Genomic DNA, 12,154 nt, shown 5'->3' with positions numbered 1-12,154 from the left:
ACTTAAGCTAACTTCTAATCCTCTGGTACCTGCCCACTATTCAAGAACTGACAAAAATATCCAATCTTTAACCTCCTTCAAAACCCTTGGGGAAATATTATCTGGCCAAGGAGCCTTATCATTTTTAAACTGCCCAATTTTTCTTAACGAGATAAGAATGAATGCAGTCATCTTGATCTTATTTCTATTTATCAACTGATCAAGATGTGGAATACTGCTTAAATCTTCATCAGTAAAAACTGAAGAAAAAGCAAAATTTAATAACCCAGCCATCTCATAATCTTCAGATACTAGCCTTCCTTTATCATCCCTCAAGGGTCCTACTGTTCACCCTTAATGTATTTAAAGAAATCCTTACTGTTAATTTTAAATTTTCAGCTAACCGTTTCTCACACATCCTTTTTGATGTCCTAATTTCCTGTTTTACCAACTTTCTTGATCTTCTATAATCTTCTAAATCTCCTGTTATACCAGTCAATTTAAATTTATTAAATTTATGATGCTTTTCTTTAATTTTATTTTTTGAACTCTTTGTGAGCCAACCTGTTTTTTTACTTGTAGCTACCATTTTCTTTCTGGGAACAAACAAGTGTCATGTGATACTGATTAGTGAGGATTGATAATTTATTTAAGTATTTCCTGTTGAAATTAAGACATTAAACTTATATAACATTAAAATTTAATTTACTTACTGTTTTAATGCCAAATTTATTGATATACATTGATAATAAAGCAAATTAATTAAATTTTGAATATAATTCTCTAAAACTTTGTGATATGCATACTTTGACTCATCAGCACCTAGAGTTAATTTATTGTCTGGTAATAAACTGTCAAATTTGATAAAGATCATTAATAACAAAGGTTCAGGATGAAGTTTTCACTTTTTTGTCTATCTCAGGCACGATGAGTTTGAGATGCAGTGATGTAGTTAGTTGATTGTTCAGGTTAGGTTGTATGTTATGAATTAGGAATGATTCCTTTTTTATTAGCATCCATTCATCTTTCGCTGAGTCTATTATTCTGAAGTGTTCACTGTCCGTTTTTTCGTGACAGCCTTTGCTTAGGTGGTGGTAAATTCCAGAGTTATTGAAAGAGCTATTATCCTTAATTCTGGTAGCTAAGGTTTGACCCAATACAGACTTGCCTGCAGCAACAAAACAAATATTTGTATTCTACCCGCAATATTTTGTATTTTATCTTTGAACAGGAAAATATTAGGTATCCATTTGGTCAATTTTAAGATTACTCTTAAGCTGGCTTGGAGATAAGTTGGTTGCAGAATGCTTTTTATTTTACTTTTTTAGTTTGATGCTGTGGGAACCAGTCAAAGGTAATACCATGGTGATAATACATCTAGGAATGTTGGGGTTGTAAACCTTATAGATATATTCAAAAATACTTTTGTTGATGAGGGAAGGCATTTTTAGTCAAATAATTTTTAATACTGATAAGTTCATCACGAAAATAACCATAAGAACTGGTAAGTTTATATGCTCTGTGAACTAAAATACTTATTAAATTAGTTTTGTAACAGTCAGCTATAAATGTGGTGAAATGAAAGTACAGGCCAGAAAATGTTGGTTTGTGATAGTACTTAGTTGTGAACCTCTTGTTCTGGTTGATGATCTCTAGATCTAAAAAAGGCAGCTCGTAATAGTATATGTCTATTTATAATTTTATTTTATTGTGTTATTGCCCTTTGAACCATAACTAACTATTATTCTGCCATTATAAGTTGTAAATCACTCAGGGAACATGGTACCCACGTTACCTATGAAATTACGTTTCCCATGAGTTTCTCGTGTGTATGCCTCGTGAAACATTTTTATTATATAATTATTTATTTTACCTAATCTAACCTTAACTAACCTAAAGAGATTCATATATATACATTTAAGTTACTTTTATAATAATAGATAAAGAATAAACATGAAAAACAAGAAATAAAGTACTTACCCAAATCTTCCTATTTCTTGTTGTTGACTGTCAATGACACTTAACCCTACTTTTTTTATACTAATGGTAGTAATGCACTAAATATTATTTATTTAATTAAATAATGCAACAAAGAACATAGACTAATAACGTGAAAAAAGTAGACATTTCCCCCTAACTCTCACAATTTTTCTGGCTTTCTAACTATGCGACAAGACCCATTACAAGTTCATCCAAGTTAGGTGTTATCTTTCTCATGGGAACGAATTTTGTACTAACAGTAAAACTGACAATTCTCTATTCAGAAAACAATGTTATACAATATGTCATTTGATAGATGAAAACCTTGGCTTTCTATTGGTTATACATAATATAGAATTAAACGTAAGACAGAATCCTGAAAAAAATTATGTGACAGGCGAGTGTGGCAAGAATGGGTCTGATTTTCTATTTGATAGCTCTGTAATCAAACAAAATTGAAGGCTATAAAAATTGTTTCTCTAAGCAATGACGATTTTATTGTGAGTAATTTAAGTATAATTTTATACTTATTGGAGGGGTGGTAGATAAAATAGAAAAACGGGCATAACTAGAGAAAATGTGTCACACTAGGGGAAATTCAGGATTTTTTACAATATTACCTTATAAAATTAAGAACTTAAAACTTATATACTATTACAATATGGGTTATTAGCTAAGAATTTATGCTATACTAATTGGTATAACATAAATAAAAAGTAGATTAATAAAAATGTGAATGTAAGTTACTAAAACCTTGTGTCATGCAGAGTAAAGGATGCCTGTGGCAATAGGGTTAAACAAACAATAAACAACCTGAGAACTAGCTTGTTGTGTCAAGTAAAAATACTCACAGGCCTTAAAGAAACAATAAACATCCTGAGAACTAGCCTGTTGTAGCAAGTATGAATATTCACTGGTCTTAAACAAAGTTAACATTTTCCTTACCTGAAAATGTATCTCTAATAGATATTTACCAATGAAGAAAGTTTTGCTATCTATCCCGTGGATCTCCCTTAGTGATTTGCATGTCACTAGACATTAGTGAACTTTCACCTAGTTCAACAAGATTTCTTTTGAATTATCATACTGCATTATATTGTCAATAATGCAGCAAAAGCCATTCACGAATAGGACATTACACCTCTATTTGCAACAGTTCCCCCCATGCAGTCGCATTCAAGAATGTTGTTCTCTGATAAGGCAAAGAATACAAAAGTCCACTAGAAAAGGCAAAAATTGTTGGGAATGCGTGCGTGAAGAGGTATCTATTGGAAATGTTAACTTCTAAAACAATACCACATTTCTGATCACAGTTTTGCTAGAGTTCCATGTTGAAGTGCTAGATGAACCAGTCCAAAGCTTCACTTAGATGAGCTCCCTTCAGAAAGCACCTGAAGGAAGCCCATGGACTGAACACCTAATGGCAGAGGCTTTGTAGGGGCACATCCATGGGAGACCACATCTCATCTCTTCCAGGAGATACTCTTCACCCAGGGATAAAGGGAGGAAGAGCTAAACGAGCCCCATGGGATGGGTGCGATAAGAACATGACTGTCTGAGTAGTTGAACATAAGAGGTTGAAGAGCCAATATGTGTGGCATGGTTGGGGCAGGTTATGACTGTACATTGTGTACTCACCCCAACTCTACCATCAATCTTTATTGGATTGACACCTGTTGCAAGATGAAGGCACAGTAGTCATGGAAAATTTGATTAGCCATCCAAGACAAGTGGCTTCCCACAGAATAAGGGAGGTATCTTCCCAGGAGTGGTACAGGAGATACCAATTGTCCATGTAGAAATGGAATCGAAGTCCATACAGATAATGAGCAAAGGCCCTGATAATATGGTTAGAAACATAAAGAGCCTACACTATGTCAAACAAAAGGGCTTAAAACTGGAAGATATAATCCAAATGGATGAAGGGAAGAAAAGTTCATGAGGATGTGGCAATTTATATATGCAGGAATGCATTCAAAACTTTAACCTCAGTCATCTCCAGTCGGAATGTAAGAACCAAAAAGTTTTCTATATGAAAGTGTGGGACAACCAGGAAGTGATTGAGGGAGAAAAGGTTAATAACTGGGTGCCAGTCCAGGTCTTTTGGGGATCATAAAGCAATGAGAGTAAAACCCCTGAGGAGGCTTGTTTGTCCAACAAATCTGAAAGATGTAGGAGGAATGAAAACTGGGTGAGAACTGTGAGGGGAAGAGAAATGGAGAGAAAGCCCATGGGTAAGAACTTGAAGAATCCATTTGTCAGCAGGAAAGTGTAACCATAGGTGTGCAAACCTTGACAGACCAGCTCTCACGGTACCTGAACTGACCAAGTAGTCACGAATGAGTCTAAAGCTGACTAGAAGCTAGAAGCCAGATGGGCAGAGGAAGAAGAAGGTCTGGAAGTGGGAATAGAAAGTTAGTAAGCAGAAAAGCTTGGACAAAGAATAGAGGTGAAGGGGATTGAGACAACCAGGAAATTACAGATAAGAGCAAGGATTGATGATGGGAAACTTTTGCCCATGATTCAATGAAATCAATATTAACCCAAAAACTTTAGGGCAAAGAAAGGGGTCTAGGCAAAAATTCCATAGAAAAAGAAGGTAGGCAAATCTGGAAGAGGAGTTTTTCCCTACCCTACAAAGAGCCAAGTGAACAGGAATAGAGCAGAAGAAGTGGATTGGGCCAGAGTAGAGATGAGAAGTGAACGAGAATCACTTGACAGATCATCTGGGACACGATAGAGTGCTTCGGACATGAAGTGCAGAGAGGAGAAGTAATGAAGTAAGGTAAGAAGAATAAAGCAAAGATGGGAGTATTGGGTGTAGGAGAGTGAAACAAATGACAAAGAACCTGCACCACAAACAGATAAGAGAGATTCAAAATTTTGTGAATCAAGAAAGGAGAATTCAGAATGACTATAAGCCAGGATATAAGAATCAGACAGATGAGGAGGATGAAGTAAAAAGTTGAATGAACACAGTTGGTCAAGAAACGTATCGGTGTGAATGCCAATGCTAGAGAAAGGTGGAAAAACGAAAATGTCATTAGGATTAGAATTATGAGGTAGGAAACAAGAAGAGCCACAGGAGAAAGAAGGGAACATATCTGTGATATTAAGTTCTGATAATACAAGGAAGTTTGAGGTTTCTTTTCAACAGGTACTGAAGTTCTTAAAGCAAAATCAGGAGGAAGAAATAAGCAATCAAGTTCGTCATCCTCATTCTACCCTTTGAAATGAGGGGAAGTATGCCTGAAAAAGAGACAGAAGCTGAAGGTCCTAGCTGCATAAGGGAATACATAACCTGATGCATAATGGCTGTCACATCCTCCTCAGTAGTAGAAATATAACCTGTGAGGAAATTCCTCACTAACACAAGTTGTAGTAGATATCACATTAAGTTGTAAGGCCACTGTGAAGAAAGAAAATGGATATTAAGTTCTTTAAACTCATAAACTATGCAAATCTTAATAAACTGAAAAAACAAAAACATGTCTGAAATGTTCAGGACCAAGGGAAAAAAGAACATTCTCAAGTGCAAATGCATAGGGGAGCTGTTACGGATGAAGATGTATTAACCTATTACTGGTGGAAGGCTTTTGCTGCATAATAATGTTATTATGCAGCATTGTAATTTATGAGAAATCTCGTTCACTAAAGGCTAGTGGCATGCAAACCTCTAAGGCAGAATAAAACTGTGTGAAGAGCTGTGATATACCTGAGACCTAGCCTGCTGTTCAGGTAAAAATGCATTCATAAAGAAATTTTTAGTAAAGATACTTAAGTAATTTGTGTATGAAAGACAATATTTACTGAAAGCTTACAAAATTATGTGAAGATACACAAAATATATTAAAAGTTAAGAGTACAGAAACTAATGATAATCACTTTGTGGTCACAAACTTCTTCAAACTGGCTGAACCTAGAGCAAGAAAGCTAATCTTATATAAAATAAAAGAAGTGACTGTTTCACATAGGTAAAAATAACTTACTAATCTAAAATGAAACCACTCATTAGAACTGCTCTGTTTCTGGCAGATGAAAAATACTTACTAATCTGAGATAAACAAAAAAACATGAGAACTGGCCAGCTTCTGGCAGGAAAGAAAGAAACACTGTTGTACACAGCATTAGGATAGTCTTATCTTTCCCAACCTTCCGAAGTGCCTGAAAAACAAATAAGAAATTTCATCAGCATTAGGTTGAAAACTACATTAAACTAATACTTGAAAATGTTCTAAAATTGTTTTGAAAACTATATATACAGAGAATCAGTGTAAATCCTCACCAAGTTTTACTATTTATAAATATGAGTATTGTTCATTGTCAATGTTAGTAGCCTATATGAGTACCTAAATGTAATTATTAATTAGTAACTGATATATATTTCTTATATAAATAGGTATACTATTTATTAGCTAGTTTCATCTTATGTTTTGGCTACTAATCTGCTACTGTCTTCAGGGAAGTCCTGATAATGACTATTTCTACGTTGGTAGTGACCAGGATTCAATTCAGGGTTATCTGTAATGGAAATCTCATGTTTTGTCAACATGCCAATGGAGAAGACTTCATTCAGAAGGTTAACATTTTCCTAAATTGAAAATGTATTTCCAATAATACTTACCTCCTATCACACTTATTGCTCAATCGCCAAGGTTTCTTCATTTGCCCATCTAAACATTGGTCTGATTTTTTCTTGCTTGCTCCAGGCTTTTATACCCCATGGCGAAATATATCTCGTGATACTCTCCACCCATGTAAACATGCCCTCTATCCTGGTACTGTATATAGCACCTCATTCAGATAATATATCACCTTTTCAAGACTGACTCCATCCCAGTTTCTAACACCGGCTCTTAGTGAGGAGGAAGGGCAGGAGAGTGTGAAAGGAAGTAAGCATTATTGGAAATACATTTTCAATTTTGCTTGTTGAAGAGCAAGAAGGACTAAAACATTGTGTAGGGAATCCTCTTCATCTGTGCATAGACCCTGGAATTCCTGACTGTTGGTATATGCACCCCATCCCTGAAGCAAGGAATTTGTGAAGAGATGGAACTCTGAATGAGGTGGCAGTAGAGGAACACATATTGTAGAAGTGTCCTAACTGAACAACCCCTCAAGAGTGAAGAATGATCCCGAAGTAGGAAACTGGGAAAACCAATAAATCAGTGATTTATGATCTCTTGGTTGCATGAAGACCATTAAAAAGATCTGTTGTGTTCTCATCCCAAAGGCACGAGGGATTTCCAGAAGAGAAAGAACCATCTGTGTAGTGGAAGATGGTGAGGTGAGTAAGAGTGTGGCATCCTATTCCATAGAATTAAGCAAGGTGGTAGTCAGATGAGCCTGACTGAGAGACAAGATAAAAATAAAAAATACCCAGACTGATGACATATTGAATTGGAGCAAAAATAGATGTCTCAGCCCTGAAAAAGAAGCCTGCCTTGGTTGTTTCTGAAAGTAGAATTAGGATATGATGTTTTGACAATTGAGGACATGACGTCAGCAGAATCCAGTCATCTATGGAAAGGTGTGTGCCCAGTACAATGGAATGGAGGTGATGAGAAACCGATGCGAGTCTGAAGTTAAAAACTCAGAACTGGAGAACATGACCATTGTACACACAACAAATGGCAATAGTGGTGGGTGAGCTCCCCCATTATGGCAAAGTGCAGATAGATGCTGACTACAAACTTGGACACCTACAATCCCAGTACCAAAGTCAACTCTGATTGAGGAATGAGTAATTTGTGAACTTGGAGAATCTAGGCAATGATATAGACAAGAAAGACTGACGACTGGACATCCATCTCCTGTCTGCTTAGGCCCAACAACTGACAGGAATAAGACCTCAGAAGAACTAGCACAACTCTCTCACTACCCCCAGACCAACCAAACTCTGATAGCCCTAGAACTAAGTTCCAAATCCCAATAATGTGCGAGAGACTAAAACCCTACAAGTTGGGTGGATAATGGTGGTGAAGATGTGAACTGAATGACTAATCCTGACTCAAGGACCTGCAGTGCTCCTGCATCCGTGGTTAAGGTTACCACATGTCCAGAAACTCTTGGAGTCGAGCCCCCACAGACCCTGAAGGTATACAAGAATCACTGACACTGCTGGCAATCTGACCCAGCAGCGGAATTCTTGGATATAGAGAGAATCTATTCTGGGTGCCAAGTTACTGAGGGGCTAATGTCAAGGGTCGGGATTCAGGAATAGGGGTGGAACTATGACCCTCTGTAGGAGATGAGGAAATTTGAGTTTCCAATGACAACAGGGAGGAATGGAAAAGCTGAAAATTGAACCAATGTGCCTACTAACAATGGATCCAGCTCATCATCAATGAAGTTGGTGATCCTGAGAGTCTTCCAACAAAGTGAAGTGAAAGGAAAACACAATGTTGGATTTTAGAGTTGCAAATCCATTGACTTACCCTGTCCCAGCAGGGGTCATTGATCTATTCAGGTTAACTACAAACTCTGCCTTAGAGCCCCAAAATTTGAGGGTATCGAACCCCGGATCCCAGTGCTACGAGTCTGCAAACTCACCACTGTCCCACAGGGGGCTGAAAAGCTAACAGACTAAAGGAAGGCACAGGAAAAAGCGAATCTAAATTCTCTCCAGAATGTCGAGGATCACCCTCAATTGCAGCCTCAGAGCCTCCCAGAGGTCCACCAGAGATCTGAATATATGTTTCCATCTCACAGCAAAATAAGATCACTGAGTCTCAACCGAGAGTGATTCCACTTCCAATTATTGTGCAACACTAGATATCAGAGGTGGGATAGGAGAGACCTAATTTGCCTCTGTGCTGGAAATAATAATCCGTGAATTCATACCGTAAATCGGCTTCCCAATCGGAGGGAAAAATTTTTAAATTAGTATTATTACAAAAATCAACTAGATAACACAGTTAACGTTCAAAGTATCTCCAATCGACTGTAATAATGGGAAACCAATTAATGATGCTTTGTCGAGAAAAAGTGATAACATTATCTGAATGAGGTGCTTATATACAGTACCAGGATACAGGGCGCATTGACTTAGGTGGAGAGTATCATGAGATAAATATCACCAAGGGCAACTGAGTGAGGTATAAAAGACTGCACCAAGTGACAAAAAATGAGACCAATGCTTAGATGGGCAAAGGAAGAAAACCTGGCAGTCAAATAATAGCTATATGTGGAAGTGGAGGTATGTATGTTTTGGAACTAATATTTTCCAACATTGACAATATATTTCCGATAGACAGTTACCTCCTCTTAATTTGACTGTCCTTTAGTGCACAAATTTTCGCTGGTCACTAGCCTTAAAACTCCCATCTAATTCCACATGTATACCATGTGGTTCATCTGTGTTTATGCATGCAACAGTCCTCCACCAATAGAAGTGTGATAAACCTTCCTATCACAGTGACTCCCTCTATTCAGTTGAACACAATCTTCACCCTGAGATTAGGCACAAAAAAATGACACTAAAGTGGGGAGGACAGGTGAAAATGTGACAGGAGGTAAGTATATAATGGAAATATATTTTCAGTGTAGAAAAATATTAACTTCCAATACGATTACTTACCTCCTCTCAAAGCTACAGCTAGAATCCCACACTGATCAGGTGGAGGGACCAGTGTAAAATTACCAAGATGAGCACCCTTTAAAAGCATCTGAATAGCACCCATGGGGTGTGCCCTCTCATTTTCTCAATGTGATTAATACTGCATTCTTTTAGTGTTATTCCATTTTATTGTAATGCCTTCTTCTCTAGCATAGTAAATTATTGCAGATAGATCAGCATAATTTAGTCTTGTATGTCTATTTTGCTACTGAATTATAACTTCTTTATTTTTCTTCAATGTATTTGGGATCCACATTCACAGAGAATAAATTATACAGACATACAGCCTTATGCCAGAGATATCTCTGAAAATATGCAGAAGATAGGTAAACATTATAAATTGAGAACAGTGTTAAGTCACAACACAATAACACTGCAGTTACTAGACACCACGTTAAAGTCTCAGCGAGGAACATCAATTACAACATCCCTTTGAAATATCGGTTCCGATACTTAAACAGAAGACAGGTAAACACCATACAATCAGAACATTATTAAGTCACAACACAATAACACTGCAGTTAGCAGACACCACGTTAAAGTCTCAGTGAGGAACATCAATTACAACATCCCTTTGAAATATCGGTTCCGATATTTAAACAGAAGACAGGTAAACACCATACAATCAGAACATTATTAAGTCACAACACAATAACACTGCAGTTAGTAGACACCACGTTAAAGTCTCAGTGAGAACATCAATTACAACATCCCTTTGAAATATCGGTTCCGATACTTAAACAGAAGACAGGTAAACACCATACAATCAGAACATTATTAAGTCACAACACAATAACACTGCAGTTACTAGACACCACGTTAAAGTCTCAGTGAGGAACATCAATTACAACATCCCTTTGAAATATCGGTTCCGATACTTAAACAGAAGACAGGTAAACACCATACAATCAGAAAATTATTAAGTCACAACACAATAACACTGCAGTTAGCAGACACCACATTAAAGTCTCAGTGAAGAACATCATTTACAACATCCTTTTGGAATGTGGATTCCAATACTATGAAGAAACAAAAAGACCACTAAAAGTTAGAATTCAGGAATATAATAGACATATAATACTCAGTAACAATGATCCTTCTGTAACAGCCCATCAAGCCAATGAAGAAGACTATATGATAAAAATAAATTAATAATAGTAAATGAACCCCACAAGAAAAAAAGGGGTAAAAATAAAAAAAGCATTGTACATTCACCTAACTGATAACACACTCAGGCAACCTAGTACAGAATTCAACAAAACCTAGGTATCCCTTTGAAAACATTTAAATAGTTAGTTGATTTAAGTTCTAAATGGTGGAGTCAATAGTTAATCAAATAAGATCCAGGATTGAATTCTAGCTTTTACCAATACAGAAATAGTCATTTATGAAGATGGCAGCTGCATAAAAAAGCTAATAATTGGATTCCACTATTCATGACAATGACTGAGATATAGTTGCGACACAACATTACCTTAGGAACTTAATACAGGTTGCCTAAACTTAAAGAAATTCTAAACTTAAACAAAATTTAATATTTCACGAAAATAATGATATCATAAGTAATATGTTAACAAAATATTTTAAAATATTTGAAGAACCATGCACAACAGATAAAAACTAATTTCTAAAAAGCCTTACTAAATTTGATCCAAAAAGATCAATCATAAAAATAATTCAAAATACAGATACATTTATTCTAACACTAATTTTTGACAGATATATTTTGAGTTTTAGTTGAATACAAAAAATATTTTACAGAAAAAGGATCAGTTTGCTCCCATGAAATTTTAGCATCACAGGACCCAGGTCGAAGTTTGGCTGGTAGGGATTCTGGTACTGCTACTAGAATAAAGATGATATCCATCAGTACTATGGCTGATGCCAGCACTGCCACTAGGTTATCACTGTAAGTCTGTGAGAGGAAAGATCCTAAAGCAGGGCTAATGACTAGGCTGGCTGCAAATGTAGCAGACAACTGGAAGAGTCATACAGACTGTTCAATAAACATTGGAATAACTCACTATATCAACTTAGTATGACTGCTTGGCCTAAAAATAATGAGGTAAATTTGTAACTGTAGGACACTGTAGTGACAAAACATTATATATTTCATTTTTACCTAAATGTATGTTATTTGCAACATGTTATAAGATTTAAACACAAAGAAAGTGAGAGATGAAATATTATGGGTTTAACTGGATGAGAAATATACACACATTCTAAACATAATAACACAACATAATATTTTGGGACAACATGGGACCTATTGGTCTATCTCGGTTGTTCCATCCTCAAAACTAAATTAAAATGATTAAAGAAGAAGAATAAAATTTTAAACCCAACCTTTTTCATTTGTATATTTATCAAGCTTTTTCTTCAACTCACTTATATTTACTGCCTCTACAACATCTGAGGTCAACCACCCTGTTAGAAAAATGAAACCGTCTTAGCTGAAGATGACTCCTACTTTGCCAAAATTTATATTTGTGTCCCGTAGTCCTACTATTCTCATTATTAAATATAAAAAAAGATAATGTTAGAAAAATGAATCCGTCTTAGCTGAAGATGACTCCT

General features: G+C 36.0%; 1 protein-coding gene across 1 annotated transcript in view; it reads right to left on the bottom strand.

Moving 5' to 3' along the window:
* Positions 1 to 12,154, bottom strand: part of LOC106472883 (hippocampus abundant transcript 1 protein-like) — a gene marked incomplete at its 5' end in the record, with an annotated part of 37,048 nt that overhangs the window by 19,467 nt on the left and 5,427 nt on the right. The window contains 2 exons of the mRNA XM_022401431.1: positions 6,010 to 6,123; positions 11,337 to 11,555. Of these exons, the coding sequence (XP_022257139.1) occupies positions 6,010 to 6,123; positions 11,337 to 11,555 (333 nt within the window). The remainder of the gene's footprint in view (positions 1 to 6,009; positions 6,124 to 11,336; positions 11,556 to 12,154) is intronic.

Source organism: Limulus polyphemus, unplaced genomic scaffold (assembly GCF_000517525.1).
Source record: "Limulus polyphemus unplaced genomic scaffold, Limulus_polyphemus-2.1.2 Scaffold5704, whole genome shotgun sequence".
In the NCBI taxonomy this organism is placed as follows: domain Eukaryota; kingdom Metazoa; phylum Arthropoda; class Merostomata; order Xiphosura; family Limulidae; genus Limulus; species Limulus polyphemus.
Note: the sequence above shows the minus strand (reverse complement) of the source record. Positions and strands in the feature narration are given on the sequence as shown.